Here is a 27,152-nt window from a genome sequence, read left to right on the forward strand (position 1 = left end):
TCTCCCAGTCCTGGGTGTGTGACATCCACACCCATCTGGGGTCCAGGTGGGATCCCCCCTTCCCTGCTGCCACTGCCACCCCCTCCCAAGCCTGTCTTGGCTGCCCAGAGCCAGGCAGCTCCTCCTGGTCTCAGGGCTGTCAGGTCCACTTGGAAGAAGGACTTTGGCTCCATGCGGACTTGCTAGGAAAGCCGCCTGCAGGGCCCAAATATGTGTCCCCGAGGTGCCAGGAACTGTTGAGGATGAATGAGTCTGTTTACTGAGCTTATGCACGCGGCATGCACAGGCATCTTCCCATTTGGCAGAGGAAGGCATTGTCCTTATTTTACAGAAAAGAAATTCAACCTCAGAAAAGTTTAGTAGTTTGTCCAACGTTAGCATCGTATCAACAGCTGTGTTTATTAAGCACTTACGACGTGTCCAGGCCTGTGCTGAGGTCTTTGATGCTTTGTCCCTTGGAAACCTCATGACTGTCCCTTTGCCCCTTTCTTTGTCACCTGCCTGCACACTTTCCCAGCTACCTAATGGCCTGAAGAGTGACCGCAGCTCACCTCCGTCCCCACACCATGGCAACGCCCTCCCGTGATGTGGGGAGGACAGCTCCAGTGCACTGATCCCCACCGCACAGGTGGGTATGCTGAGGCCCCCAGAGCAGAACCCGCCTTGTTCAAGGTCACTCAGGGATACTGTCAGAGCCTCTCATTAGCTGAAGCCTTTCTCTGCTCGTGGGAGGGAGGGCTGAGGTGGGAGCCTTGGCCACAGCCTGATGGGCAAGCTCCCTAATGTGTCTCCTCCTCTACACCAGCCTCGGCGGGGGAGGGAAAGCGAGCTTTTGGTTTCCAAATGGTGCCGTAGCTCTCCGGGCACCCTGCCCTGGTGGAAGGTTCAGGTGTCCTGGGGCTTCACTAGCCCTGCCGGCGCCCCTCAGCCTCCTGCACCTGTGGCTTGGAGGAACGAGTGCATAGAGATGAGCCACGTCTCACCCCGCCTGCCTCCCTCCTTTTGCCCGGGCAGTGCCTCTGAAGCTGAAAACGAGTGCTTCCGACTGACCCCTCTGGGTGGATGTCACAGAATAAGTCTCTCCTGCAGAAATCCTGGTCTGCAGTCCAGCTAGGTGAATTCCAGTTCATCTCTCTGGAGAACCAGGACCTCCCAACTGTATGAATGCAGTGACTGAAGCCAGTCTCAGGAGGAGCCTTTTGGGCAAAGAAGGAAAGGGAATGACCTTTTTCCTTGCCCAGTGCCAGTAAGCGATTGCACGTCATTGTTGCAGCAGGCCCAGGAGCTACAGCCACGTCCCCACCTTACGGTCTACTGCGGAGCCCATGTGCCCGGCCGCAGTCCGCCGGTCTTTCTCCTGCACCAGGTAACATGCCCATTCCATTCTCTATTCTGTCCAAGATGACCAAGGAACCATGCCAACTGTCCCTTCCCAGCAAGACCTGGGTTCTCAAACTATATATGTCATCCCCTGCTGAGCTGGTTAAATTCAGATTCCCAGGGCTTAGCCCCAGAGAGTGTCAGTAGGTCTTGGATGGGGTCCAGGAATTAGCATTTTTACTGTCACCCCAGAAGCTCTTGATGCTAGTGATCCAGGGGCTCTGCTTTGAGAAATGCTGCCTCACTGAAATTATGTACATGTATATCTATAGGCATTAGCTCTGCGTGTGTGTGCCTGTGTGCATGTGTATGGTTCTGGAAAGATGGTCAATAAAATGCCGGCAGCAGTGATCTCCAGGTATAATGAGATTTCAAGAGATTTTATATATAGTTCTCTTCACTTTCCTATATTCCTTCATTTTTTATAATGAGCATATAATTTTATAAACGGATAAAGCAATCAAGCCCCTTCTAATGGGCAGGGAAGAGCAGAAATATGATACAGGGAATATTATGGAGGAAGTAGGTTTGTGGATAATGTGGACATAGGGACAAAGGCCACAAGGGTAAATGAGTCTGTTTTAACTCTCAGAGCCAGTGCCCCCCTCTCTGTGGTTCCCACCTCCAGAGCTGGCCACCGGTGGCCTGGAGAAGGGCAGAATGTCAGTTTCAAATTGTCTGTTCTTTGCAAAGCAGGGGCCAGAGTCACGTCTGGGGATTTGGGATGGTGGAGTTGAGCCAGAAGGCTGGGCCTCCCTTCTGTCTCCCTTCCCAGGGTCCCGGGCCTGGTTAGCCCCTATTCCACACCACGCCCACCCTTGGGCACCCTGGCCCGCCAGGCAGAACCAGCGATGGCAATTTTACAGCACCGTTATTACTCTTTTGCTGCCCAGCAGACCCACACCGGGCCTCACAAACACTCCATGAGAAGGCCAGACCCTTCCAGAGAAACGGTTTCCTACACCTTTACAATGTGAGAGCCGCGGAGGAAAAAAGGGGCCATTGGATTTATGGAAACTATATAAAGTTTATGGAGTCTTGGCAGGCCAGAAGTAGAAAAGACCTGCAGGCGGGGGTGGGTATTTTGAGATGGAGAAGGCCATGAAAGGGGGTCAGACCTTGGTGTTGAGACACCAGACAAAATGCCCCAAGTCCAGGGCGTGCTGTGTGGCTGTGGGGGCCAGAGAAGGTGACCCTTATGGGACAGCTTATCGGGGCTGCCTGTGGGGGTCATCCCATTGACTCTTCACGGCATGCCTGTGAGGGAGGCACAATTGTCCTCATTCTACAGACGGGACACTGAGGCAAAGGTATCTTGAAAGTTATGAGCCCATCCAAGGTCGCCTGGCTCATGGTGTGTGGCTCTCAAGAGGACGTTCTGGGGCAGGCTAAGTTCTGGCAGTCTGTCTCTCCTGTGTATTGAGTGATGTGTCCCAGTTTCAAGTCCAGAAAACATGGTTTCCAGACCCTGTTTCAGCTGGGGACGTGCCTGTCACGTGCAGTTTAGTCCCATGGTCCCGTTGGCTCCTTGGTCATCACCTTGCCCTCCCGTGGGTCAGCTCTGCTGTCAAAACTGAATTGTACCCAGACTCACCCGCTGGCCATGGCTGGAAGGGAAGCCTCCCAGAAGCTGGCTCTGGGTCAGGGAAGGGCTGGGTTGCTGTCCATGCCTTCAGGAGGCCTTGTGTCCCGTTCTGCTGTGGGACCCTCTGGAGTAGTACCCCTTAGGGTCTGAAGCCCCCTCCTCACCCACCAGCCCCAGACATTTCCAATTCATTTCTCCTTGTCTGTGTGCCTTGTGGGGTCCATGTTTTGTCTCCTGCTTGGCTGTGAGTTCTGGTAGTACAGAGGCCACAAATGCTTAATTCTTTATTTCTGATTTTGCCCACAGCGTTTGGCATAGTTCCTGGCGTATACTCATCACTGAATAAGTGTCAGCTGGGAGGATGGATGGGTGGATGGAAGGATGTATGGATACTTAGTTGACTGGAAGGATGGATAGATGGACGGATGAGTGGGTGAGTGGATGGATGAGGCATATACAGACTAACAGACAGCCGCCTGCTCATTGACACCCTTCCTCACGGGAGGACCCACAGCCCAGCACAGGTTCCCCCAGGCTTTCCCTGAACGCACTTCTGTTTCAGGAGATATACTTTGCTCTCTTGGCCACCGTATGGAGAAACAAGCCTGAGTGTTTGAATGTGTGTGTAAATACTTTACAATCCCATAAACTTGTTTAAAGACAGGTGGGGGTGAAGGTATAAACTGGGGCAGCCTTTTGGGAGGGCAATTTGGAAGTAGCTATTAAAATTTTAACTGTGCCTACCACTAAGACCCAGCGGTTCCACTTTTACTTGTCAAGCGTGAGAAATGTATTCATAGGTTTTGTGCACAAAGAAGCACATGCCAGGGTGCTTGGACCAGGATGCTCATGGCTACTCTGCTCCTAACCGTGAAAAACTGGAGATAGCTAAGTGCCGTCAACAGAGAATGGTAACTAAACTAGGGAACAACATACCATGGAAAAAGCTATAGAGGCAGAAATATCTCAAAGGGGCTTGAGGTGGGATTTTCTCCAATATTCTGCAAAGTTCTGAGACTCAATAACTTATGGCCCCAGCAAATGCCCCTCTCCCTACTCATTTCTATCAGCTTCTTTTCCTTTCTCCCTCCCCTCACTCCCCTCCCTCCCCACGAAACACAGTTTACTGGAATTAGATCTTTAATTCTTACGCCTACATGCCAGTGACCTTCCCTTCCAGAAAAAGGGGGAATATGAGAAAAAAAAGCAGTTATGTGCATAATTACTGTCTGCTGGCTCCTCAATTAAAAAGATTGAAAGGCACAATATTAAAATTTGATTTATGGACCCTACTATCTACCTAATAATGAGGCTGAGAGGAAAAAAGAACCATAGTCATTATGGAAAGCCATAGCCTTTTTTCTCCCCAGAGATAAATTGCCTCTCATTTTCTTATTGCTAAAGAATTGTGAAATGGTTTTAAGCATATGTGTTATGTTGAAATCCAGAATGTAGTGATTCAGGAGTCATCTGGCTCAGACATTTCCAGGAAGCTTCCTGAGAGGCATAGCGGTTGAGCTGTAAGGGGGGCTGCTGGCACAGGCCCCCCGGCCCCAGGCCCAGGCCCCAGTGCCTCCAACAGCACCAAGCCAGCTAATGCCACGTGGCCCAGAATGCAGCTCCAAGCCGCAGCTTTGCCGCTTATTAGCTCTTTCACCCTCAGTTTCTTCATCTGTAACATAGAAACGATAACCTTTTGTGACCCTGGGTGAGCACCTCTGTTTTCCTACCTGCAGGTTATAAATAGTTCTGTCCCTGAGGGCTGTAGTAAGGATTCAGTCAGTGAATGTGTATGAAGTGCCACAGAGCGAGGGCTCGCGACATCATATTCATTTGGTCATTGTTACTATTGCGGATGCCTTTGCCATAATTGGAAGAGCTAGAATTCAGATCTTCCATTTCCAGGGTGCTGACAGGGGCAGGCAGACCCGGGGGGTGATGCGCAGCTCTGCATTTCTCCAGCTGGTGCCCTGGGAAAGTCATGGTACCTCTCTGAGCCCCATTTGGTTCATCTGCAAAATGACAGTTTCTACTTTGCAGGCGGTGTTGTCAGTTTTAAAGATTAATGGAAACGAAGTGTCTGGGAGGCAACTAGTGCCGAGTAGATGGCAGTAACCCTTGAAAAGGAAGGCTCTTCCCTAAGAAACCTGTTTGGGAAACACTCTCCCTGGGAGAAGGGATCTCCGTGTGGTTCGTGCCCTCCCTGCTCACGGTGGTGTCCCCTGCAGAGCCCCAGTGAGCAGGGAGCCCCCCTTCCCAGAGGGCACAGTGTATTCCCCGGCTTGAAAAATAAGAAGGACAAAGAAAAGATATGAGCTGTTGTGCCGGGCACTGTGCTGACCTTGACTTGCAGGATGGCAGGTTTCTTTCCAGCTGGCAGTGAACTTCTTGTTTTCATGGGTCAGCTCAGACCTGGGGACAGGCAGCTGGCCCACGGACACAAAGCTAGGAGGTGACAGGGCTAACAGTCCGATGTGGGAATGCCAACTTCGTTCCCCCGCACTGTGGCACATTCTAGAGCCCCATCCTAGTCCCTAATCACCCTCTCCTCTGTGCCAGCTCCTGAGGTCATTACTCCTGCCCGGCAGGTGTGTGGCACTGTCACTTGGTAGTTTTAATTTGTATTTTCCCATAAGCACATCTTCAGCTGGAGAGCCAACTGTCCAAATGCTCACACTGGGTTGTGTAGAACATTTTGTTTTGTGTGTCTGAATTCATAGGGATTTAATCTATTTAAGATGCTCTGGGGGTTGGGCTGGGGGATGTGGATTCTAGGTGCCACCCCTTCCCAGCCCCCTTTTGGGAAGGGCTCCATTCATACATGGGACCCTCCGGCTCTGTCTGCTGTCCACCTAGAAACCCTCTTGTGAAGAGGAGGGAGGGATTTAGCACGTATTTCTTTTCACCCAGCTAATGATGCTACTCTGTTTCAGTTGAGAGGGAAAATGTGCAAAAGAGGACCTTTACTCGATGGATGAATCTACACCTAGAGAAGGTAAGAGGGCATGTGTGTTTTCATCAAGTGGAAACTGATCCATACCTGCGGGTGCGGTTCAGTAGTGTAGCAAGGGGAATGGTGGCTCTGTGTTTTCAATTGTTACTATTTTTTTGTTCATTCATTTAAACATTTATTGGGTGCATGCTCACTGACAAGTATCAAGCTCGGTGCTGGGCACATGAGGGTAAGTGAGGCATGATTCTGTGCTCATGGGGTCATTGGTCTAGCTGGGGAAGGAGAGGGTCTATATTTCAATAGGAATAGATGAGCAAATATTAGAAGACATTCATTGTTGAACAACCCAGACACTTACGTGGTGGGACTTGGGGCAGGGGAATCTTGGGAGGCTCTCCTTAAGAGCCATTTGTGGGTATTTGGATGGATTTATGCCAGAACTCTTGACACCTTTTGTTTTTTTATTGAAGTTTCATTGATATACCATCTTATATTGGTTTCAAATGTATATAGCACAGTAGTTCAACAGTTACCCAAATTATTAAATCCTCACCCCCTCTAGTGGGGTTGCTATCTATCAACACATAAGGATGTTATAGAATCATTGACTATATTCTCCATGCTGTCCTACTGTCCCTGTGACCAACTTATATTGTGGTTGCAAATTATTGTGCCCCTTTATCCCCCAACTCTTGACACCTTTTAGCAAGTCCAGATTCCCTTGGTCATCACATAATGTTGCTATTGATCAGTAATATTACCTGCCATTTGGTGCATCAGGCGTCCTCCTCAGTGTGTCTTATATGTCCTTTAATCCCCATGACAGCCCTCATTACCCCATGCTGAGGAACAGAGGCTTGAGAATTCAGTGGTTTTCCTGCAATTCCACACCCAAGAAGGAAGGTCTTCTTGTGGCTTCTCTTGCACATTCAACTTAATGGCCCTTCGCCCCTATTTCTTTCTCTCGAACATTCTCTGGCCAGGCAATTCTGAATTGCATTTTGTCTGCAAGCTCCTTGTGCACGCACACCATGAAACAAAAGCAGCCGACCCAGGTCCTCCGAGGGGCAGGTGAAGGATGAGCAGCAGACGGGGGGCAGGGCTGCGAGGTGGACGGTTGGCTGACTCGGAGCAGAAATCTGAGCCCTCCTTACATAGGAGGTTAGCCTAAATTGCCCTGGGGCTGAGAGAGGAGAGATTATTTTCCTCTTTATAAGTGTCAGATCTATCCCGATTCATTTTACTCACTTCACTTCTTTCTTCTTGATTCCATTATCTGCTTGTCCAAACAGATCCATTCAGTCATCTCATTTCTTTTTGAAACTGGTCATATTCTAGTACCCCGCTTTAGTGAGGTTAGGTATGTGTATTTTCTTTTCTCCTCTCCTCTTGAAAACCACAAGGGTAACTATTGACTCTCCTTAGCATTAACCCAGAAGAAAGGTTCTTAGAGGAAATCATTGAAATGGTTAGAAAGCAGAGAAAATAAATGTGGTTTTTAGGAAATGGAGTTCTTGACTGAAATTCTAATTCACATAATTTACCTTTAGGCCTATAATCTTTGCCAGGCAGCATTTGACCACCCACACCTCTTTTCCCCTCCTGGAGAATGGGTTACACTTGACCCTGGAGGTTCCTGAACTCTCCAGGTGAAAGACTTTGTATCACTGATGAAGCATGCTAAATCATTTGCTGGTTGCTTTGACTATTGGTGCATTTTCGGCAGTTCTCATAAAGCCAAGTGTTATTTTTGGAAAAAAGGAAAACCATTCCCTAAACCGAAGTTGATTGAACTCCTAAATTAATGCCTGATATGTGTCAGGGTAGCTGGAAAATTCCTCCTGGTGGATAGAATATCACGATGGCATATTTCTTTCTTTCTTTTAAAAAAAATTAAAAAAAATAAATACAGAAAAGTCACGAGGGTAATGTAGCAAATACCCAGGCGCTCACTCACCACCCCGGATGGGCCTGTTGGCATTTGTCATGTCACGGACTTTCCCCTCGGCCATGCTCCTGTCCCTTTTTTGGGGCAGGTGGGCAGCACCCACACTGAAGATAAATCAGATAGCACCTGAACGTGATGCCTAATAAACAGGGCAAAATTAACAGCCATGTTTCCAACCTTGAGACTTTCAAGAACAACCTTTCATGTAAAGGAAACCGGGGACTCCTTGGGGAGTTGAGCTTAACTGCAATTTGAAGGCTGTCAGAAATATTTACTGAGTCTCTGGCTTCTGGAAAAATTCCTTAATTTACTGAAGGAGTTAGAACATGAAGAAAGCCCTGGGGGTGCTGTTTACTTGGCCATACCAATCTCATGAAGCCCACGGAACGTTTGGGGCCGAGGAGTGTTTTCACTGGAACGGTTTCATTTTCTCCTCCTGCCCTCATGCGGGATGGACCCCAGCCAAGGCTCCGTTTGCTGCTGCTGAGGCTCTCACAGACACTGTCAATGGAAATTATTCTTCAGGTTCGACTCAAAAGCAAGGCTTGGCCACGGTCAGGGTTGGTAACTGAAAATTTTGTTAGTCCATCCATCAGGGGCTGTTTTATTCGGGTCTCACATTTTCTGCCTCGCATTAACAGGAATAACATTTCCGTAAGACTCTGAGTAACCTGATGCCGTCATGCACGGTGTGGAATGCCCAAGGAGCTGCGGGAGTTGGCTAAGAAAATAATTTGCCTGTGGTTCAAAGTTTCTGCTGCCCTTGAAGCAAAGCCGTTTTCTGTGCACCTGTGGGAGGAATCACCCTGTATTTTGACTAAGTAGGGGGCCTGGGGGCTTATATAAGGAGTAAGGAAATGCCACCTTCCTTAATAAAGAAAGAAAACATGGCCCTCCAAGCTATCGTGGAAAGGAGGCCTTCCCAGAGAAAAGAGTCCCTGGACCACAACTCCATGTTGCCAGGACTTTCCTTACCCTGAAGTCCCTGGTGGTCACAGCTGCCACCCCCAGCCCCCAAATATGAACACCCCCTTTCATTGTACCTGGGAGCAGAGAGACAGTCTATTCTAAGGAGAGACAGTGCCCACCTAACTATTCTAATGTGGCCAAAGGCCCCGATACCAAAGGTAAACTGAATTCATGCTGGGTGGGAGCTGATTAAAAAGGCATGTTTCTGGGCCTTGTTCCCAGAGACTCTTGCAGTGAGTCCTAACCATACTGCATGAAAGGAGCTATCAGGCTCTTCTAGTCAACAGAAACCTTCTTTTAGCAAAGTCTTACCTGGAACCCTAAAGAAAGGCCAGTAGACCTCACTGATGTAGTGGACACAGTGCATCAGCGTCCTTTTCCACATACCTCAGCCCCATAGGACACGCCAAAGCTGCTCTGCTGAAGCGTAGGGTTCCAGGAAACGCAGTTTGCAAATCCATGTGCTGGAGCATCTAACCATGTTCCAACCAGCCCTGGAACTCCAGGCCACATCCAGCCAGACTCCTGGCAGACACAGCACAGTGTCTGTTCACTTAGACAGTGGGCTTCTCCAGGTCTAGGCCCAGAGAGGAAACCAGGGGGCGTCTGGTTTTTCCCACCCAGGTCCCGTCCACACTCCAGACTGGACAATAGCCTTTCCCCCCAGAGACAGGAATGGTTCCGGGTGACCCGAGATTGAGGTTGCCATTTACTGGCCCAGGGAACCCAGAAAGAGAAGCAGGTGGGGTGGAGAAAGGATGACTCCTGGAGGAGGGGTACCAGCTAAGCATGTGTCCCTCTCATCACTTATGGGTGTGAGGCATTCCCCCCTGAATGAATGCCTTACTAAAGGAGGCAGGAGGGAAGCCCCTTGATGGTGAGCTGGTGTTCCTGATGGTATTAATCTGGGAAGACGGGTAGTGCCACGTGCTTTACCTGCACGATCTCATTTCATCAGCCTCCCTCCTCTGAGATCTTGCAGGTAAGGACACCCAGGGAGGTTAAGGAAAATGCCCATGGCTAAGTCCCTGTTGGGGGCTGAGCCTAGGGTTGAACTCAGGTGTGTCTAACACCCTTGCTTCCATAGTGAAACAGGTGAAATGTCACCTTCACATAACGTTGGTTTATCTCAAGAAGCCTGGATTTCACGGAGGAATAGAGGGAGTGGCATTCAGCTGATTAACTTTTTTATGCAGTTTTAATTAGTTTGATTTGTTATAATGAGCATCTGTTACTTTTGTAGCTAAACATATAAATATTCATGAACATATACATACAAGTCAGCCTCTCAACTTTTGAATTCCTTACAAACCTACAAACACAGGGTAGAAGAAAAGATTCTCTTCCTCTCACCAAACCTACCAGCTGTTCAGCAGGCTGGCTGTGTGTCCGTCCGCCCTCCAGTCCCTCTCACCCGAGGTTCACACACCAGCCGCCTTCCTGGCTTCCTCTGCCAAGGATCCCAGCACCTCTAGAGTCAAACTAAATATTGATGAAGTGACAACTAGCCCCATGGGAAGGAGCACGTGTGGAAACTGAGCAGTACTGGACAGGCCCTGCCGACACTGGGCCTGAGGCCCAGAGGGCCACTGGCCAGGGCCATGCCGCCGAGGTGTGGGTCTGGGCTGCATCCGTGGTCAGCCAGTATGTCCTAATGAAGAAACAGGACTGTGCCAAGGAGCTGGCTTAACTAAGCACGGCACATCTCCCAGCCTCTGTGAGCCTCAGTTTCCCCAAATCTGAAGGGAAGGGCTTGTACTAGGTAAGCTCATGTGAGCCCTACTAGAATTATTTAATTCAGTGGAAGGCTATAGGGAGGACATGCCATTGCTTATTGCCCTTAAGGAGAAATGTGAGTATAATGTACTTCGGAGGTCTGAGATCTCAAGTTAGAAGGGCCAAGGGTTCCTGGGTCAGGGCCCAGACACTGCATCTCCCCAGCTCTCCAGCACACCTACTGCCTGGATGTCACCTCCTCGGACCAGCCTTGCTTCCTGTGTGGAGCTGGGTTACCGGAAGTCTCTTGAGTGAAAGCGGCAGCTCTGAGAGGGTTGTAGATCACACGGGCCACTAACCGGCTGCTTTCTTTCCCCCCCTAGTGCGACCCACCTCTAGAAGTCAAAGATTTGTTCATTGATATACAAGATGGCAAAATCCTAATGGCTTTGTTAGAAGTCCTGTCTGGGCGAAATCTGGTACGTATGTCACAGCAGGGTCAGGAAGAAATTAAACACAAAGGAAAATGCTGCCAGAGGTTTCTTTTCAGGACAGACCTATATGTTTGTACACATACCTGGCCATGTGTAAATTCTACGACAAGAGACTTGGAAAGGTGACATTCCTTTCTCAGCGACTGAGAGTGATATAATCATATGTAACTAAGCAGTATCTCTTCTTTTTGGCAAACCTACTTTAGTAAATAAATAAACAAATGCCCAGTATTTTCCGTGAGTCTGTTCAAGGTAAACAGAGTTCTAAATGAGATTTAGAGCTAGATGGTTAAACTTTACTTAGCCAACCATTGTATTAACTAGAATAATGGCTGAGAATCAGGAAGATTGAGGAGAAGGGCATCTTACCAACCAACTTTTATTATCCACACGGCTAACTAGAACTGCTTCTAGAACCTTCCTGTAAGTCCCCCCTTATCTGTGGAGGATATGCTGCAGGACCCCCACAGGATGCCTGAAACTGTAAATAGATAGTACCAAACCCTATATATCCTATGTTTTTTCCTATACACACATACTATGATAAAGCTTAATTTATAAATTAGGTACAGTAAGAGGTTAACAATAATTAAGAATAAAATAGAACAGTTGTAACAATGTACTGTAATAAAAATTAAATGGTTGTGGTCTCTCTTGCATTGTCCTCACCCTTCTTGTGGAGATGTGAGACGATGAATTGCTCGCTGTGTGCTGCGAGCGAGAGGGAATGGCGTAGGCTTTATGACGCGGCATTAGGCCACTGCAGACCTTCTGACCATATGTCAAAAGGAGGATCATCTGCTCCAGACCACAGTTGACCACGGGTAGCTGAAGGCTGTGCAAAGCCAAAGCATGGATAAGGGGGAGCTGCCGAGTGAGGAAATTGAATTGAACTAGCTGCTCTTGAGGTTCTTTCCACTTGGATCGTCGCCAAACCTCTGTGCGTGGCATACATCTCTGCACAGGTCAGCCCTCCCCCTCTGTCATGGAGCAGGGTTCCTCAGCCTCAACACTCCTGATATTTGGGGTTGGATAGCTCTTTGTCTTGGAGAGCCATCCTGGGTGTTGCAAGGTATGTAAAGCATCCTTGGTCTCTACCCAAGGATGCCAGGAGCACTCCTGGGTGTGACAACCAAAAATGTCCCCGACCCTGCTGAATGTCCCCTGAGGGGCACAGTGAACCAGCCAAAATGCCAGTAGTGCTGATATTGAGAAACCCGGCTCTAGGTCAAGTGTTTGAATCGGCCTCAGTGACCCACTGTGCTAATCAAAGTACATCAATGGACAGAGCTACCAGCCCACAGCTCAGTCCATGCCGACCTCCCCAGATCTGTTTTTTATCGTAGATTTAAAGTCAAGAGCCCCTTCTTGTATTCTCAGATCTAATGTAGCTAGAATCTTACCACATTCCTTAACCCTTCCCACCTTTGCTCCCCCAATAGCAACATGGAAGCTGCCCGTAAACCACACTCCCAGGGGGCTGCCTGGTTACACAGTGAAGTCTAATGAAGGATCAACCCACAGCAGTGAAAATAGTATTTGGTTTCCTACAAGGTTTTCTAAGACCAGCCAAGAGTGGAGCGTCCACTTGCCCATGAGCTGGGCCTGGTAGTTCCCACCTGGTGTGACACCTACTGGTTTGCCTTGTAATGTAAACCACCCACCTTGAGGGGCATCCCCGAGCTTCAATTCAGGATGAGTTTCCTCCATGGCCCTTCCAGATGTATAACTAACACTGTTGGAGTGTTAGCTTCTGCAAGCACCCCCCTCCCTCCCTCTCTGTGTGTGTGTCTCTCTCTCCATCTCTGTCTTTCTGTCTGTATTTCCTTCTCTGTCTCTCCTCTCTTCTCTGTCTCTGCCTGTTGTCTCTCTGCCTCCCTCCCTCTCTCTTCCCCCATTCCTGTCCCCCCACCGCCCCCTCTATCTATCTGACCTGGGCTCACTGTCCGCAAAGCTCTTGCCCAGAAAACAGAAACATCTGCTGCCGCCAGGGAGGGACTTGCAGGATGATTTAGCAGCTGTGTGGTGACGCTCCCCTCCAGTGCTCCCTGCCCTGACAAAAACCATCAGCTCAGCGAGCAGAGCAAGTCATGAAGGTCTCAGGAGGAGGGAGAAGCATCAAAAGCCCAGATCAGGGTCAGAGAGAAAAATTTGACAAATCTGTCCCTTGTTTAACCCTTCTGGAGTCCCCCCCGTTCACCAGCTTGAGTGAGTTAAGTCCCAGGAACCATAAATAAGGGATGAGTTTTAGCTGTGAGCCCCTAACTTTCTCCTAAGATTAATACAAAAAAGGTAAAGAAAAAGCAAAGCATGCCCACGAGCACCACCGGGCACTGAGCGCCTGCCGGTTGAACTCCATGTCCTGTTCTGTTTTGTGTTACAGCTGCATGAATACAAATCTTCATCCCATCGTATTTTTCGGTTGAACAACATAGCCAAAGCACTTAAGTTTTTGGAAGATAGCAATGTAAGTATCTGAAATGCATCTCGTTAACATGAGCCCTTCCTGGGACCAAAAGAATGTGATTGGGAGTTCAGTGCCGATCACAAGAGAAGCAGGAAAAGGGGACTCTGCTAAAATGGTCAAACTAAGTTTAAATTTAACAGAACTCACTCAGCTAATCCATCCGTTGGAGAGCTAGCCCCTGACGCCCTGCCTACCCCGCTGGACCCATCAGGTTGAAAACTCAAGATGGTCATCCAGTCGTAGGAAGGGAGGGGCAGCAGGCTGGCTCCCAGGGCGGTAGAATTCAGTTGACATTTTCTTTTTCATTCCTGTGAATAAAATTACAGCGAACACGTCAGAGTGGAACACTTCCTCTGAGAACCCAGAATACAGGAGAATATTTCTCCCAGAGGATGGGAGGAAAGGGGAATTAAATGAGCCAGGGAAAAATTACAAAATCCTCCCATTGAATGTAACTTTCTGGACTTAAATTAGCTTTTTCAGTGTTTTGAACTCTGCTTCATGCCCGTCAAAGATGGGAAGGGACAGCCCTAGAGGGCTGACATTTCCAAGACTCCCCCTTCGTGATGTTTCATCAGTGCATCTGGGTAAAGACCCCTCAGGCTGCATGTACAGTAAAATTTCATCATTGAGTACGATTCACTATGGGTTCTTAATGGTGAGCAATAGAAGACGGTGGATGATTTAAACAGAAAAGGAATTTGTTGAGAGGATGCCGGGTAGCACACAGAATGGCTTGAAAGACTGGGGAAGCAGGGATGGTCCCCAGGGATGTCGGGAACCAGGACCGCTGCAGAGACGCCACCCCCCCATCCGAGGACCCGTGTGGGTGTGGCCATCATGGCACAGGCCCCGCCTCTGGGGGAAGGACGGCGCTGCCTCCGCCACAGCCCCTGGAATGAGCTCTCAGTGTCACACGTTCCCATTCAAAAGCCTGAGCTGCCAAGCCTGGTTCTCCCGTCCACATCCCAGCCGCCAAGGCTCCTCTCTCAGACTTCCTGGTCCCATAGCTCTAGGGGAGATGGGCATTTCTCACAAATTCCTACTGTGTGTTGCTGCTGGTCCAAGGAACCACTCTGAGAACCAGTGCCTTAGAGATTCACCAAGAGCGTCATCCTGTGGTCAGAACATAGTTAAATAAATAGGGAATCTCCCAAAGGTTTCTACAATAGGCACATTTTAACCAATCTGTAGGATATTTTGTAATGATACAGAAACTCTGGTTTTAAGCCTTATCCCAACACCCTATTTCTAGTTAGCATTGGATAATTAGCTTTCCTATTCATGGTCCATGATTGCTAACGTCAGTGGTCTGTGTCCAAAGGTGCATTAAATCTGGTGGTCGGGTGGTGGTCGTGCAGCATGCAGACAGGCATAGTGAGCACTTATCATCTCCCCTTGCAAAGAATGACTGACACCTTACTAGCTGTATGTCCTGGTCATGTTACACTGACCTCTTTGAAATTTCCCCACCTACAATGTAGGGATATTGTAAGTACCAGCATTGTGGGGTTGTTTGTGAGGACAAACTGAGTTAATACTTACATAGAGCTTAGAATAGTGTCTGCACATGGTAAGTACCACATATGTGTTTATTAAACACATTTCCATACACTTTTGCACTCGGGGTTGGGGTGGGGGGTCCTTGGGCTGTGCTGAATGGTACAGGTGAGAAAAAACACGCTCATGAATGCATCAGAAAAATAACAGGTTTCAGCCTTCTTGGACACCCTGTGTTAAGCTCATAAATTGCTTCTCTTCAGGTAAAACTTGTTAGCATCGATGCAGCCGAAATCGCAGATGGCAACCCCTCCCTGGTTCTGGGGCTGATATGGAACATAATCCTCTTCTTCCAGGTAAAATAATTTCCTTTCCATTATACTTGGAAATCCTTGTGTCTGCTTAGTGCCAACAAAACAGAGTGGGGCCAGGTCAAGAGACACAGGGAGATTTAGCTTCTGACAGATTTTGACATTTCTGTTTCCTGAAAAAGAACCAGAGGAATCTGGTTGCTCAAGATTTTGAGTCCCTGTGATTTTAAAAGTGGTGTGAGTTCTTCTCCAGAAGGGTATATCTGTTCTCTTGGGACGAGTTAACTGCTTTCTTCGAGAACTGATTTTTTTTCTAAAGTGTCACAAGAACTGGGGAAATATTTGTGACCAAAAATTGAACTTGGTAGAGTTCAGTGAACAAAATGACTCCTGTTCAGCAGAGACAGTTAAAGAGCCTGTCTGGAAAACTCTCGGAAGAGGCATGTGTGGCAGGCGAGGCCTTGTTTTTCCATCCTTAACAAATCCAGCCTCTAGTTGCAAAGGCAGATTTTTATAAAGGAAGGACAGGATCTGTGGCTGGGATACGAAGGCAGCATTTAAAACTGTACTCAAGCCCTTTCCCATGGAGAGGGAGCAGAAAGCTGACCTTTCAACTTCTAAAATTCCCCTCTTTTGAAATAGAAAATCAGGGCTCATTGTTTAATTGCCCTCCTGAGGGTAAAAATGATCTGCACAGAGGTGATTTGCTGGGGCTTTCTGCTCAATGCTGGTGTTTCAGAGAAGAACGAGCACAGACAAGGTTTGGAGATAATAGCTCCAGTTCTATGTGAGCTTTGAATTGAAACCAGAGGCTCTGTCTCTCTGAGTCTCAGTTTGCACTTCTGCAAAATGGGAGCAGTGGTCACACTATGTGGTGAACTCCAAGAGATGCTATGTGGGAAAGCCTTTTGTCAGTGGTACAGGGTTATATGCAGGCTTCAGTTACTGAGCTCATTATTAAACTCTCTGATAGATGCTGGAAACATCCTAAAGATATGTTAAAAGGTCAAAGTCTTACATCCAGCACAGATCTTCACGCATCCATTCAGTAAATGTCTCTTGAGTTTCTCCTCTGTGTCCTGCTCTGGACATACAAAGTCCTGCCCTAGCGACTCTCTGGGATCACAGACAAGCCAGTCCCATGTTATAGAACTCTGTGGTGAGAGTCATGGTCAAGGTATGAGCAGAGTGTTTTAAGAGCGCCAAACAGGAACAGCCGCCTCAGAGTGGTAAAGGAATGAGGAAACCTTCCTAAAGGAAGTGACACCAGAACAGGGTTTTGAAGGATGAGTAGGAGTGCACTAGACCAGTGCTTCTCAAACTTCACTGTGCATCTGAGTCTCCTGGGGGTAGTGCTGAAACTCAGATTTTGATTCCTGAGGTTCTGCATTTCTCACAAGTGCCATATGGTAGGAGCCACATTTTGAGAAACCAGAAATTCAGTGATGGAGGGAAGGGACGTCCAGGCAGCATAACCAGGATGAGCATAGGCAGTGGGGCTTAAAGTAGCATGATGCATTCTGGGAGTGGTTGGCCGTGAGAGGAAACGTGTAGAGCAGGGTTGTGTGCAGGTTCTGGCCAGAGCTAGAGATTCCAGGAAGGGGTGATCTTCCCTGTGAAGTGCCTCTGCACACACTACAAGCCACAGGAAATGGCCAGGCCAGTGTGGGTACTGCCCTGTCCCCTGACACACACCGTCAGGAAGGGGTTTCTCCTGTCTGCAGTGCTGGTTCTGCTTGAGCTGCCCCTTCAACCCGGGTCCGTGTGGCCTCGGGTCAGACGAGGGTCCACACTGGGTCTGTCTCTGGAGGTCCGACATGATGTTTTCCTTTCAGATTAAGGAGCTCACCGGCAACCTCAGCAGAGACTCTCCACCTTCCAGCCTGTCACCTGGCTCGGCGGGCACAGACCCAGACACTTCCTTCCCACCCACACTCACCGCAGAGAGGAGCGTGGCCATATCAGTGAAAGACCAAAGGAAGGCCATCAGGACCCTGTTGGCGTGGGTGCAGAGGAAGACGAGGAAGTAAGGCACAGCGCCCTGTCCCCCACCACCCCACACTGCCGTCCGGCCGAGGGACCTTCCCTGGGGTGGGCAGAGGGAAGGGCCATTTGCATTTATGAAGTTATATGCCTGTTGCTTTATGTAGACTTTCAGAACAGGGAATGCGGTACGTTTTTCGGTTTCTGCACATACCAAATTGCATCATAGAATGTTTGGTTTGCCAAAAACTGACAGGAGGCTTTGAGTATAAATCAAAGGGGCTTTCACTGTATTAAATCCCAAAGTGGAGATGTCTCTTAGATCCTAATAACATACACATATTTATTTTAAGCTTCAGGGTGTCTGTCAGAGTCTGTACCTACTTGAAGACTAATGGCAATAAAAGCTATACATATTCAGAGTTGGGTCTGGCCTTTCCAAAACCAAGACAGGTGAACTGGAACAAAGTTTCCAGCCTCCTGTTTGGCCCTGTGCCTGCAGATGAGGGCTTTCAGTGGGTTTGTATCAGGCCTTCACTGGTCACTGGCTGACCGCCACTGGGCCTATGGGCCGTGGGCAGGGATGGTAGAAAGCTAGGTCATGTGTGCAGAAAGGCCCACCAACTCAGGGCTACCCCAGCGGTGCCGAACACACACTGGGGAGGTCCTGGTGAGTCACCTCCCCAAGCCCCAGCTACAGGATAGTGACTTACCGTCTGCCTTACAGGATACTTAGGGTTAAATGGAATCACTCCAGGGGAGTGGCTTGCAGGATGCCAGCACTTAACAAGCACTCAACAGACATCAGATCCCTCCTCCCCATGTGTGGAAGAAAAAATAAAATAGAAGAGAGGTTAGATCTTTGGAGTTCCAAGTAGGGGGTCAAATATGATTGTGTTGATAAATGTGACCAATCATTAAATGTCATTTAAAAATGAATCAACCGAAAGAGGACCCATTGCCTGAGGCAGGGTGACTGTCAGGGCGGGGTACTGTCTTCAGGGTGGTGGTGCTGTTATGTCTCCATTGTGTGTGTGGTGATAGGAATCTGCACCATGCTAGCATCTCATGGTGCTATACTCTGCACCCCTGAGAATGAAATGGGAAATCAAATATGGTCTGTAGCTAATTAACCGTCACGTACCAATGTCGGCATCCTGGTTTTGTTAATATGCTGTGGTAACATAAGGTGCCATCTTTGAGGGAAGCTGGGTGCACAGCATACAGGGGCTCTTTGCCCTGCTTTTGCAGCTTCTTAGGAATCTTAAATGATTTCTAAATAAAAAGGTGCTTTTTTAAGAGAGTTCAGTGGCCACAGTTGGGAAATCAGTGGGGGTGGATTCTAAAAGAAGGCTTCTAAAGGAAATTAGTGCCTGGCAGGATTATCTATCTTTGTCCCTCACTTTAAAATTTAAAATTTTATTTATATTAGTAATAATACTAGCTGCCACTGAGCCTGTGGCTTCTGTGAGCTCCCTACATTGCAAAGGGTGACCATATTCCATGGCTGCTTTTGTGGGTTTAAACTGATACTTCCCCACAACAGCTGCCAAAACGTCACAGTGAGATGATCCCCATTTTATAACCTAGGAGTTTGAGGCTCAGAGAGAATATGTGATTTTGTCCAAGGCCGTCGCACTAGAAGCACAGAATGGGTGAACCTGGGTCTTTCGGGGTTCATTTTTATTGCATGACACATCCTTGCTTGCTATGTTTTGAATATCACTGGTGAAACGAGCAGTATATGGAATCATTCCTCATCTGTGGACTTGGAAACTCAAGGTCATCTTTTGCCTCTGTGTGTGACATACACCTTTCTATTCTGTTTGGAAATGGAAATGTGAATGGTTCGGGGCAGCTGTGCCAGGGTTCAGCGTGTCTGCCTTGCAAGGTCAGCATTCCTGACCCCACTCAGAGGCCAGTGAGGCTGCTCCACTGACCTCCTTATCACTGTGTCTGTAACTAACCTGCACTGTGGCCACCACTGTGGCATGGTCTCTCCAGGTATGGCGTGGCTGTGCAGGACTTTGCGGGCAGCTGGAGAAGTGGGATGGCTTTCCTGGCTGTGATCAAGGCCATTGACCCCAGCCTGGTCGACATGAAGCAGGCCCTGGAAGACTCCATGCAGGAAAATCTAGAAAAGGCTTTCAGAATTGCACACGATGCCCTTCACATTCCCAGGCTCCTGGAGCCAGAAGGTAGCAGTGGATCTCTCTCTTTCTCTTTCTCTCTTTTTAATAATTTGTATTGCATATGTAACACATGCTGTCCATGTGGAAAATCTGGAAAACACAGAAAAATCTAATGAAGACATTTTTATATCTCCCGGTATTTTTCTACATATCTAATATTTTTACAGAATTGGGATCATTCAGTATATGTATAGTTTTGTGCCATACTTTTTCTTCCTTAACATTATAATTATGCCATAAGTATTTGCATGTTTCTATAATGTCCTTGTCCTATACCTTTATTGGCTGCATAATGGTCCATTGCTGGGCATACAACAATTACCTTAGCTTTTCTACCAGTGGTGGATATTGAGGTTGTTTCAGAAATAATCACATTTATATATGTAATGCTACAGTAAATATCTTACTGAATAGATCTCTGTGTGCATCCCAAATTATTTCCTTTGGGACCAGATCTCATCAGCAGAATGACAGAGTTGGAAAGTACTTTAAAAGGTGCTAAGCTCTGTCTGTCAAATCGCTTTCCTCAAGGGCTAGGCTAATTTGGGACTGTCTCCAGCAGTGAGTAAGGGTCTGAGTTCACCAGACTTGCTGATGGAGCCGGCCCTGAGTTGGCTGCTCAGAGCAGAGGGCCTGAGAGAGCCCGGGATAACAGACGCCCTTGGGAACAAGGCTGGGGCACATATCCCAGCGCCTCTGTTCATCAGCCAGCTGTGAGGATTTAGTCCAGTCATTCACTTTCTCTGGTCCTCAGTTCCCTCAAGGGTAAAATAAGGAGTAAAACCCTCATTGGTCTGTGGGATTCTTTGCCACCAAGCATCCTGTGAACCTATTTAAAAATCTTGCGTCCCTGTGTCCTAACTCCTGTGTCTCTCCTAACAGACATCATGGTTGACACCCCGGACGAGCAGTCCATTGTGACTTACGTGGCACAGTTTCTAGAACATTTCCCGGAGTTGGAAGCCGTATGTTTGTTTTTCTTACCTTCGGTTCAAATACTCTACATTTCCATCCGCTGGCCATCAGACAAAACTGGGGTTCGGGCGATGTTCCCTGTGATAAGCAATGATAATCAAGACTTGATCTCAAGTCCCTCAAGAGTTGTCTTGCCACATTTTAATTTCAAAATCATATATAACATGTAGTATGTTTACAAGCAGGACAGAGAGACAGCTACACCTCTCACAAACCTCTTCCCATGCCACACTTTATTAAGATTATAAAACATGCTCATTTATAATATGGATCAGCTTCTACTTGGTTTTTTTAGATGTCAGCTGGAACAGTTTAGCTGTCTCATCAGGTTTACCAGAGTCTGAAAAACTATAAAGGACAAAGACTGTTCAAATGCATGCTTTTTTATTTCCAGAACCCCAGACTGTACTCCCAGATTTTTTGGAGCCGGATCAGACCTTTGAGAAGTTGTCATGGCCCCGTTGAACCTCACCCCAACCCATGCACAGCCCTGAGATAGTAGCAGTAAAGGCAACGAGCATAAGAACAGCCCTTTATTGAATTTGTTGGAAATGTGCTGAACACCTACTGCTGGTTCAGGGGCATTCAGCAATGATGGAGATTGGTCCTGACTCTGTGGAGCTTTGTTCTAATACAGAAAACAGTGAACATGCCGGCAAACACATCATAAGTTTCAGGTAGCTATAAGTACTAGACAGGAAAAAGTAAGCATAAACGGCCAATGCTCACAAGCTAATAGGGCTGTTCTCTTAGCTGGAGGTGGGTCAGGTAACTGTCCTGCGTTTCTCTGGGCTGATTGCCTTTCCTACAGTCCAGTGTGGCTCAGTATCATTATTCTCATATCATGGAGGAGAATACAAGTGCACAAAGTCCTCTCCAGTGTCACACAGCTCCCAAGTACAGAGCTGGGGGTTGACCCCAGATCTCTGTAGTTTGACCCCAAGTCTCTATGGTTCCACAGTCCAGTCTCTTAGATCCCTCATGACCTATGGCTAATACTGAGACCCCATTTTGTAGATCTCAGAAGAGCCAGACTGGGTGGCTGTGCTGTGGATTTTATTCCAGTCCCTTCCTGTGTGTGTTTCCCATCTGTCCCTGTACAGATCAATTCCCAGGGTGCTTTAGAAACAGGAATCACATGGGTTGGAATGTTGTGCCACTTGAAGCTGTGTGACCTCTAGCTGCTCACTTAATCTCTCTGATATATGTCTGTATAAGATGTCTGTATACATGTCTGTGAAATGGAAATATTACCCCCATTTCAGAGTTGTGTGAAGAATAGATGGATCTGTAATGTACCTAGTCCTTTGTCTGAATGCTCAGCAAATGGTAGTGATTGTTATTATTTTGTTATTCCATTTACTAGCCCATTGTTAAATTCTGAAACACAGAGCACCAGGGCTTTTCCTAGCCCTGAATTCTTACTCTGTAGGCAGAGTTTGACTTCAATTAAAACTTAAAGTATTTGTGTGATTCGAGGATACAGCCAGGATTCAGCAAATATATCACTTGGATCTCCTCAGTACTGGGGCCAGATAGGGGCTGGGGAGGGGTAGGATACCTGGACTTGAACAAGGTAGGATACCTGGAGAAAATGATCCTGATTGACAGAACACAGTGCATCACTGAGGGAACCGCCACTTTCATGTCTGGAGGAATACAGATGGGAAGTCCCCAGCTAGTCGGGACACCCTCTGAACTGTTCCTTAACAAGTCAGCTGAGTTTAGTTCATTTCAGTAAACATTGTTTAAGCCCTGGCCAGCCACGTACCAAACTCTGTGCCTAGCTTTATGGCCCAACATGGTTCATTTGGGTAATTGTACCATTTGCACTTGAAATGAAGTGTCTTATGTGGGGAAAGAAGTGACAGTATTTAAATGTTAATTAGGTCGAGTTAGTTAATATGCTTCTCTAATTATTCTATAGACATACAGTTTCTTTTTCCTGCTTTTCCTATCAATGAATGTGAAAGAGAAGTGTTAAAAAATCTCCAACTTCTGATTGTGGATTTCTCTCCTTAGTATTGTCAGTTTTTGCTTTATGTATGTGGAAGCTGTGCTTTAAATGCATACACATTACGGATTGTCACGTCTTCCTGGTGACTTGCTCATTTTATTTTCATGCAGTCTCTCTCTTTGTCTTGAAGTGTACTTTCGTGGGAATATAGCCATATCAGCTTTCTTAATAATTAGTGTTTGTGTGACATAGCTTTTTCCTTTTGGCATATTATGCTTACATTTAAAATGCATCTCTGGTAAACAGTATACTGCTGGGTCTTGTTTTTTAATCCATTCTGACAAGAATTAGTGTATCATTAATGTATTTTCAACCACTTACATAGATTAAATCTACCAACTTGATTATTATTTTCCATTGGTCCTATCTGTTCTGTATGCCATAATCCTTCCTAACTTTTTTATTCAGTTGTTTTTGAGGTTTCCACTTCATCTCTTTTATTGGCTTTTTAGCCACATCTCCTTATTTTGACTTTTTAGTAGTTTTTCTAGGGATTATAATACTAATTTTGAACAAACTTCACTCTACCTTGAGTTACTACTGTATCATTTCAAGTAAAATGCATATTTTATATATTTTTATATATGTAACAATCTAACTCCACTCACCTCTTCTCCATTCCTTTGTGCTCTTATTTTTTTTTACTTTACTTCTACATATGTTTTAATCCCCAATGCTTTGTTATTATTTTTGCTTTAAACAACCAGGAAAGTTTCTAAGAAAACTTTTTTAAAAAGTATTTTATATTGACCATATATTTACCATTGCAGATACTTTGCAGCCCCTCCTTCAGATTCAGGACTTTATCTGTGATCATTTCTCATCAGCTCAAAGAACTACCTTAGCATTCCTTGTAGTACAGATTAATAGTTATTTTAGAATCTTTATTTGCTAGTTCTCACCCTGGGGCATACATATTTGGGCCTACTTCTAATGACTGTTGTTTCTCTTTATTATGGGTCTCATTCTCCTGCTTCTATATGCCTTAAATTTTTTTAATTAATGCCAGAACTGGTGTATAAAGGAACAGTAGAGATTGAGGTAGATGACATCCCCTCCCCAGCAGACAATGTAACTCTTTAACAAACAAGGACCTGCAATGACAAGCTAATCATTTCAACCTTCTCAGGACTTGATAAAGGCTATGTTGCAGTTTCATTTAACGTCAGCTTTAATGCCTTTCATAAGCCAAAATGGTATAAAGGTATGGGTTTCTCCTACTTTCCAAAAGTTCATGTTATGCCACTTCACTTTTATGGAAGATCTACATTAGTACCTGTTTTCTCTAACCAAAAGAAAAAAAGAGGATTTTTTGCTTTTTTTAAAAAAAAACATTACCTACTAATGTAGGTCTTTTGTTAAAGGAATGTGGTCTAATGCAAACCTTTGGAAAGCAAGGGACACATAAACCTCCAAGATTATGCTCCACTTTGAAGCTCCACTCTCAGCTGCCTCTGACTTAGAAAAAGTCCCTGTGTGGGAGAATTAGCATATGAGGAGACTTGGTTTTGCATTTGGGACCCTTCTGGATTCAATCTGTCACACCAGCCTACACAATCCATAAAGATTTCACTGATATGTACCTATCTCAGGTGGGCTAGCTCTCCTGTCCATACCCAGAGTAGGTAGTTGCCCAAAGGTATGAAGTAGCTGACATCTCTCCCAGTTCAGAAGGGCCTGTCCTTCTCCAGAATTCCATTCATTGAGATTTTGTTGCATCCATAGCTTTAAAAAATACGGTTTTGGTTTATCTGGTGTTTTCACATTTCAGCAGGAACAATAGTCCTTTGCAACCACCTACATCTGAATCAGAACACTTTGCATTAGTTCTGTAGTGACTATTCTGCTTTGGTTTTTGTTTATTGAGAGGGGAATATACATTGGACTTGAATGTTCCTCTGATTTCATGTTTCCCTGTGTTTCTCTGCAGGAGGATCTTATGAATTCAGATAAAGAAACTCCTATCGAATCCACCTTTGTCCGCATCAAAGAAACTCCTTCTGAACAGGAGAGCACAGTCTTCCTTCTAACGGAAAACGGAGAGCGTGCCTACACCTTTAACCATGACGCCAGCCACCCACCACCCTCCAAAGTCTTTGTCTGTGACAAGCCTGAGAGCATGAAGGCATGCTGCCTGGAAGGCGTTTGCATCCATGCGCTGTCAGACAGCTCCACGGAGATCAGGTATCAGATCACAGACCAGGTCCTCCAAGGGGTCCCAGGGAATATCAGCAGCATCAGTGAGGCATCTCCAGAATCCTCCATTTTATTATCCAGAAAGGACAACCGGAGGTCCGACTTTTTACCAATCAAGAAAACTGTGCATTTTGAGACTGATACCTATAAGGATGCTTCCTGTAGTAAGGACCCTCTCTACAGTCAAGACCTGTGCTTTGCAGGGAGCCCAGGAGGGACTAAGGAATTGTTGGAGCAGGATGGTCAAGTCTTGACAGTTGAGGTTGCCGACGAAAAGGCAAACCAGGAAGCCCCAGAGATCCCAGAAGCGGCCTCTGATGAGACCCTAGGTGACATTTCTACGGCAGATGCTGAGACTGACCATTTGCAGGCTCCCCAGAGTCCTACGTCCTGGAACAGGGTGCTGAAGAGTTCCACCCATCTGGGGGAAGAAAGTCATCCCCTTCCATCTCTTGGAGACAATACTGTTATGGCCGATTCCTTAGAGATCAAGGTTAAGCTGCTGACTGCAGATGCTGTGGATGAGGGAGACTATTTTGAAGGCATACCGCTAAAAGCCTCTAAATTTAGCATCAACCTGGTAGATTTTGCCTCAACCAGCCAGGCTTTCAGTGAGGTTCCTTCACCTCATGAGAAAAAACCTGCCGAGCATGAGGCTTTGGAAGACCACATAGAGAAACTTGGTAAACAGAGAGGCAAATCTGCCCACAAAAAGGCAGATTCAGAGGAGGCCCCTCCAGCGAAGCCTGACAAGCAGGAGCCTCATGGGGAGCCTGGGCAGAAAGACCGAGAGGCTGTGCTGGGAGGTGCGGAGCCCAAAGTAGGTGTGAAGGCAAAGCGTAAGTCCCCCCGGGACCATCGCCAAGAGGAAGAGGTGGACGCGGAGGGTCCACAGGGGTTCCCCGGAGAATTGCCTTCCAACCCGCCAAGCCGCAGTGTCAGCTTGGAGACCCTCTGGCGTCACAGCGAGGAAGGCCTGGACTTGAAGCCCTCTCCGCCCCTCTCTAGGATTTCCGTCATCCCCCACGACCTTTTCTACTACCCGCATTACGAGGTTCCCCTGGCTGCCGTTTTGGAGGCTTATGCAGAAGGTGCGGAGGATTTAAAAAACGAAGACAGAGATCTGGAAGAGGCAGAAGGCTGTCTGCAGGATCTGGGATCCTGGGAGGAGGAGGCCGAGGAGGCCAAGGCCTCCCAGAGCAGCTGTAGCAACTCAGAGCTGGGCGACAACCTTGCCCAGGCCTACAGCCAGGCACCTTGTCCCGACCTGGGAGCACAGGAGGCCAGACCGGCCTTGGAGCCCACTCCCCCAGCCCCGCGAGGGGACCACCAGCAAAGGGAAGCTGAAGACAGCGCCCCCGTGGAGAACCATCAGGTGCCCGATTGTGCGTTCAGGGACCCTGGGCCCTGCACGGGGGGTTCTGCTCTTCTCTGAAGCTCAGCTTCTTCCTCCATAAACTAGGGAGATGGGAGCCTCCCTCACAGGCCCCGGGCCCACGACTCACGGAGGCACGGGCAAGGCCAGGGCTGGCACTGAGAGGAGCACTCCTCGAATTTTGCACCCTGGTCTCTTCACTGGCCTCCCCCTAGTCCCGGCCCTGCCCACAGCCTGCCAAGAGGCTCAGACAAGGGCACATTTGAGGGCCCAGCATAGCAGCAGTAACGATTGTAAGTAGTCATCGTAGCCATGCCTAGCGTGCACTGAGTGAAGTGAGCCCCTGCCTCCGTAGCAACCTAGGAAAACCAAGCAAAAGCTCCCATTTGGCTCTGGCCTCGATTTTTCTAGGCCTTTTGGCTGCTGGGCACCGTTTGTTGCTCCTATAGATAGAAGTAGGTTGTATAAACAAGGCAAGGGGGGCACACACTTCTCAGCTCAAGCAGCTGGCACACTTACCTAGCCAGCGTTCCCGTTTTATCTGACCTAGTAGCAGCTCAAGGGCGGCCACGAGGGTGAGCAGGGAGGGCCTGCTGGGGCGAGACCTGATCTGCTAGCCCCCTCGGTCTCCCGCCTCCCTCCAGCCAAGCCACCCTCCTCCAGCCTCCTCCCTGGCTCCTTAAAGACATTTAAGATTTAGGTAGGCCAGAGGGGGTCTACCTAAATGATGGGAATGGATGCTGGGAGCACAGGAAGACGGGAATTCTCAGGCTGAGGGCCTAGAAGGCACTCGTAGCAGGACCAATTGGCCCTGTGGGGTGGGGGCGCCACACTATGTCTGTCTTTAAATGGAGACAGAGGAGTGGCTCCACAGGGGCTGGGACCCACCCACCACCTTCCCCTTCTGCCCCCTGCCACCTCCCACCTTCCTCCTGTTGACTCTTCAGAAAGCAGCCCCTTCCTGCCGGAGACCCCAAGGTCAGGGGGCTTAGTTATGTCTCAGGAAATCAAGTCTTGGGGTCCCCAGGTTGGGGGACCATGATGGCAATGGGGTGATTATCTGGACTGTCCTGGGCCAAAAAGCTCTTTTA

The 27,152-nt window shown here is 47.7% G+C and overlaps 1 protein-coding gene across 4 annotated transcripts in view; it reads left to right on the plus strand.

The window, feature by feature from the left end:
- CLMN (calmin) overlaps nt 1–27,152 on the plus strand; it is a 101,008-nt gene that overhangs the window by 67,994 nt on the left and 5,862 nt on the right. For all 4 annotated transcript variants that reach the window (XM_036882039.2, XM_036882040.2, XM_036882043.2 and 1 more), the window contains exons 2-9: nt 5,899–5,960; nt 10,935–11,030; nt 13,429–13,512; nt 15,276–15,368; nt 17,159–17,349; nt 19,311–19,504; nt 20,381–20,463; nt 24,421–26,061. In XM_036882039.2, the coding sequence (XP_036737934.2) occupies nt 5,899–5,960; nt 10,935–11,030; nt 13,429–13,512; nt 15,276–15,368; nt 17,159–17,349; nt 19,311–19,504; nt 20,381–20,463; nt 24,421–26,061 (2,444 nt within the window). The remainder of the gene's footprint in view (nt 1–5,898; nt 5,961–10,934; nt 11,031–13,428; nt 13,513–15,275; nt 15,369–17,158; nt 17,350–19,310; nt 19,505–20,380; nt 20,464–24,420; nt 26,062–27,152) is intronic.

Source organism: Manis pentadactyla, chromosome 11 (assembly GCF_030020395.1).
Source record: "Manis pentadactyla isolate mManPen7 chromosome 11, mManPen7.hap1, whole genome shotgun sequence".
Taxonomy (NCBI): Eukaryota; Metazoa; Chordata; class Mammalia; order Pholidota; family Manidae; genus Manis; species Manis pentadactyla.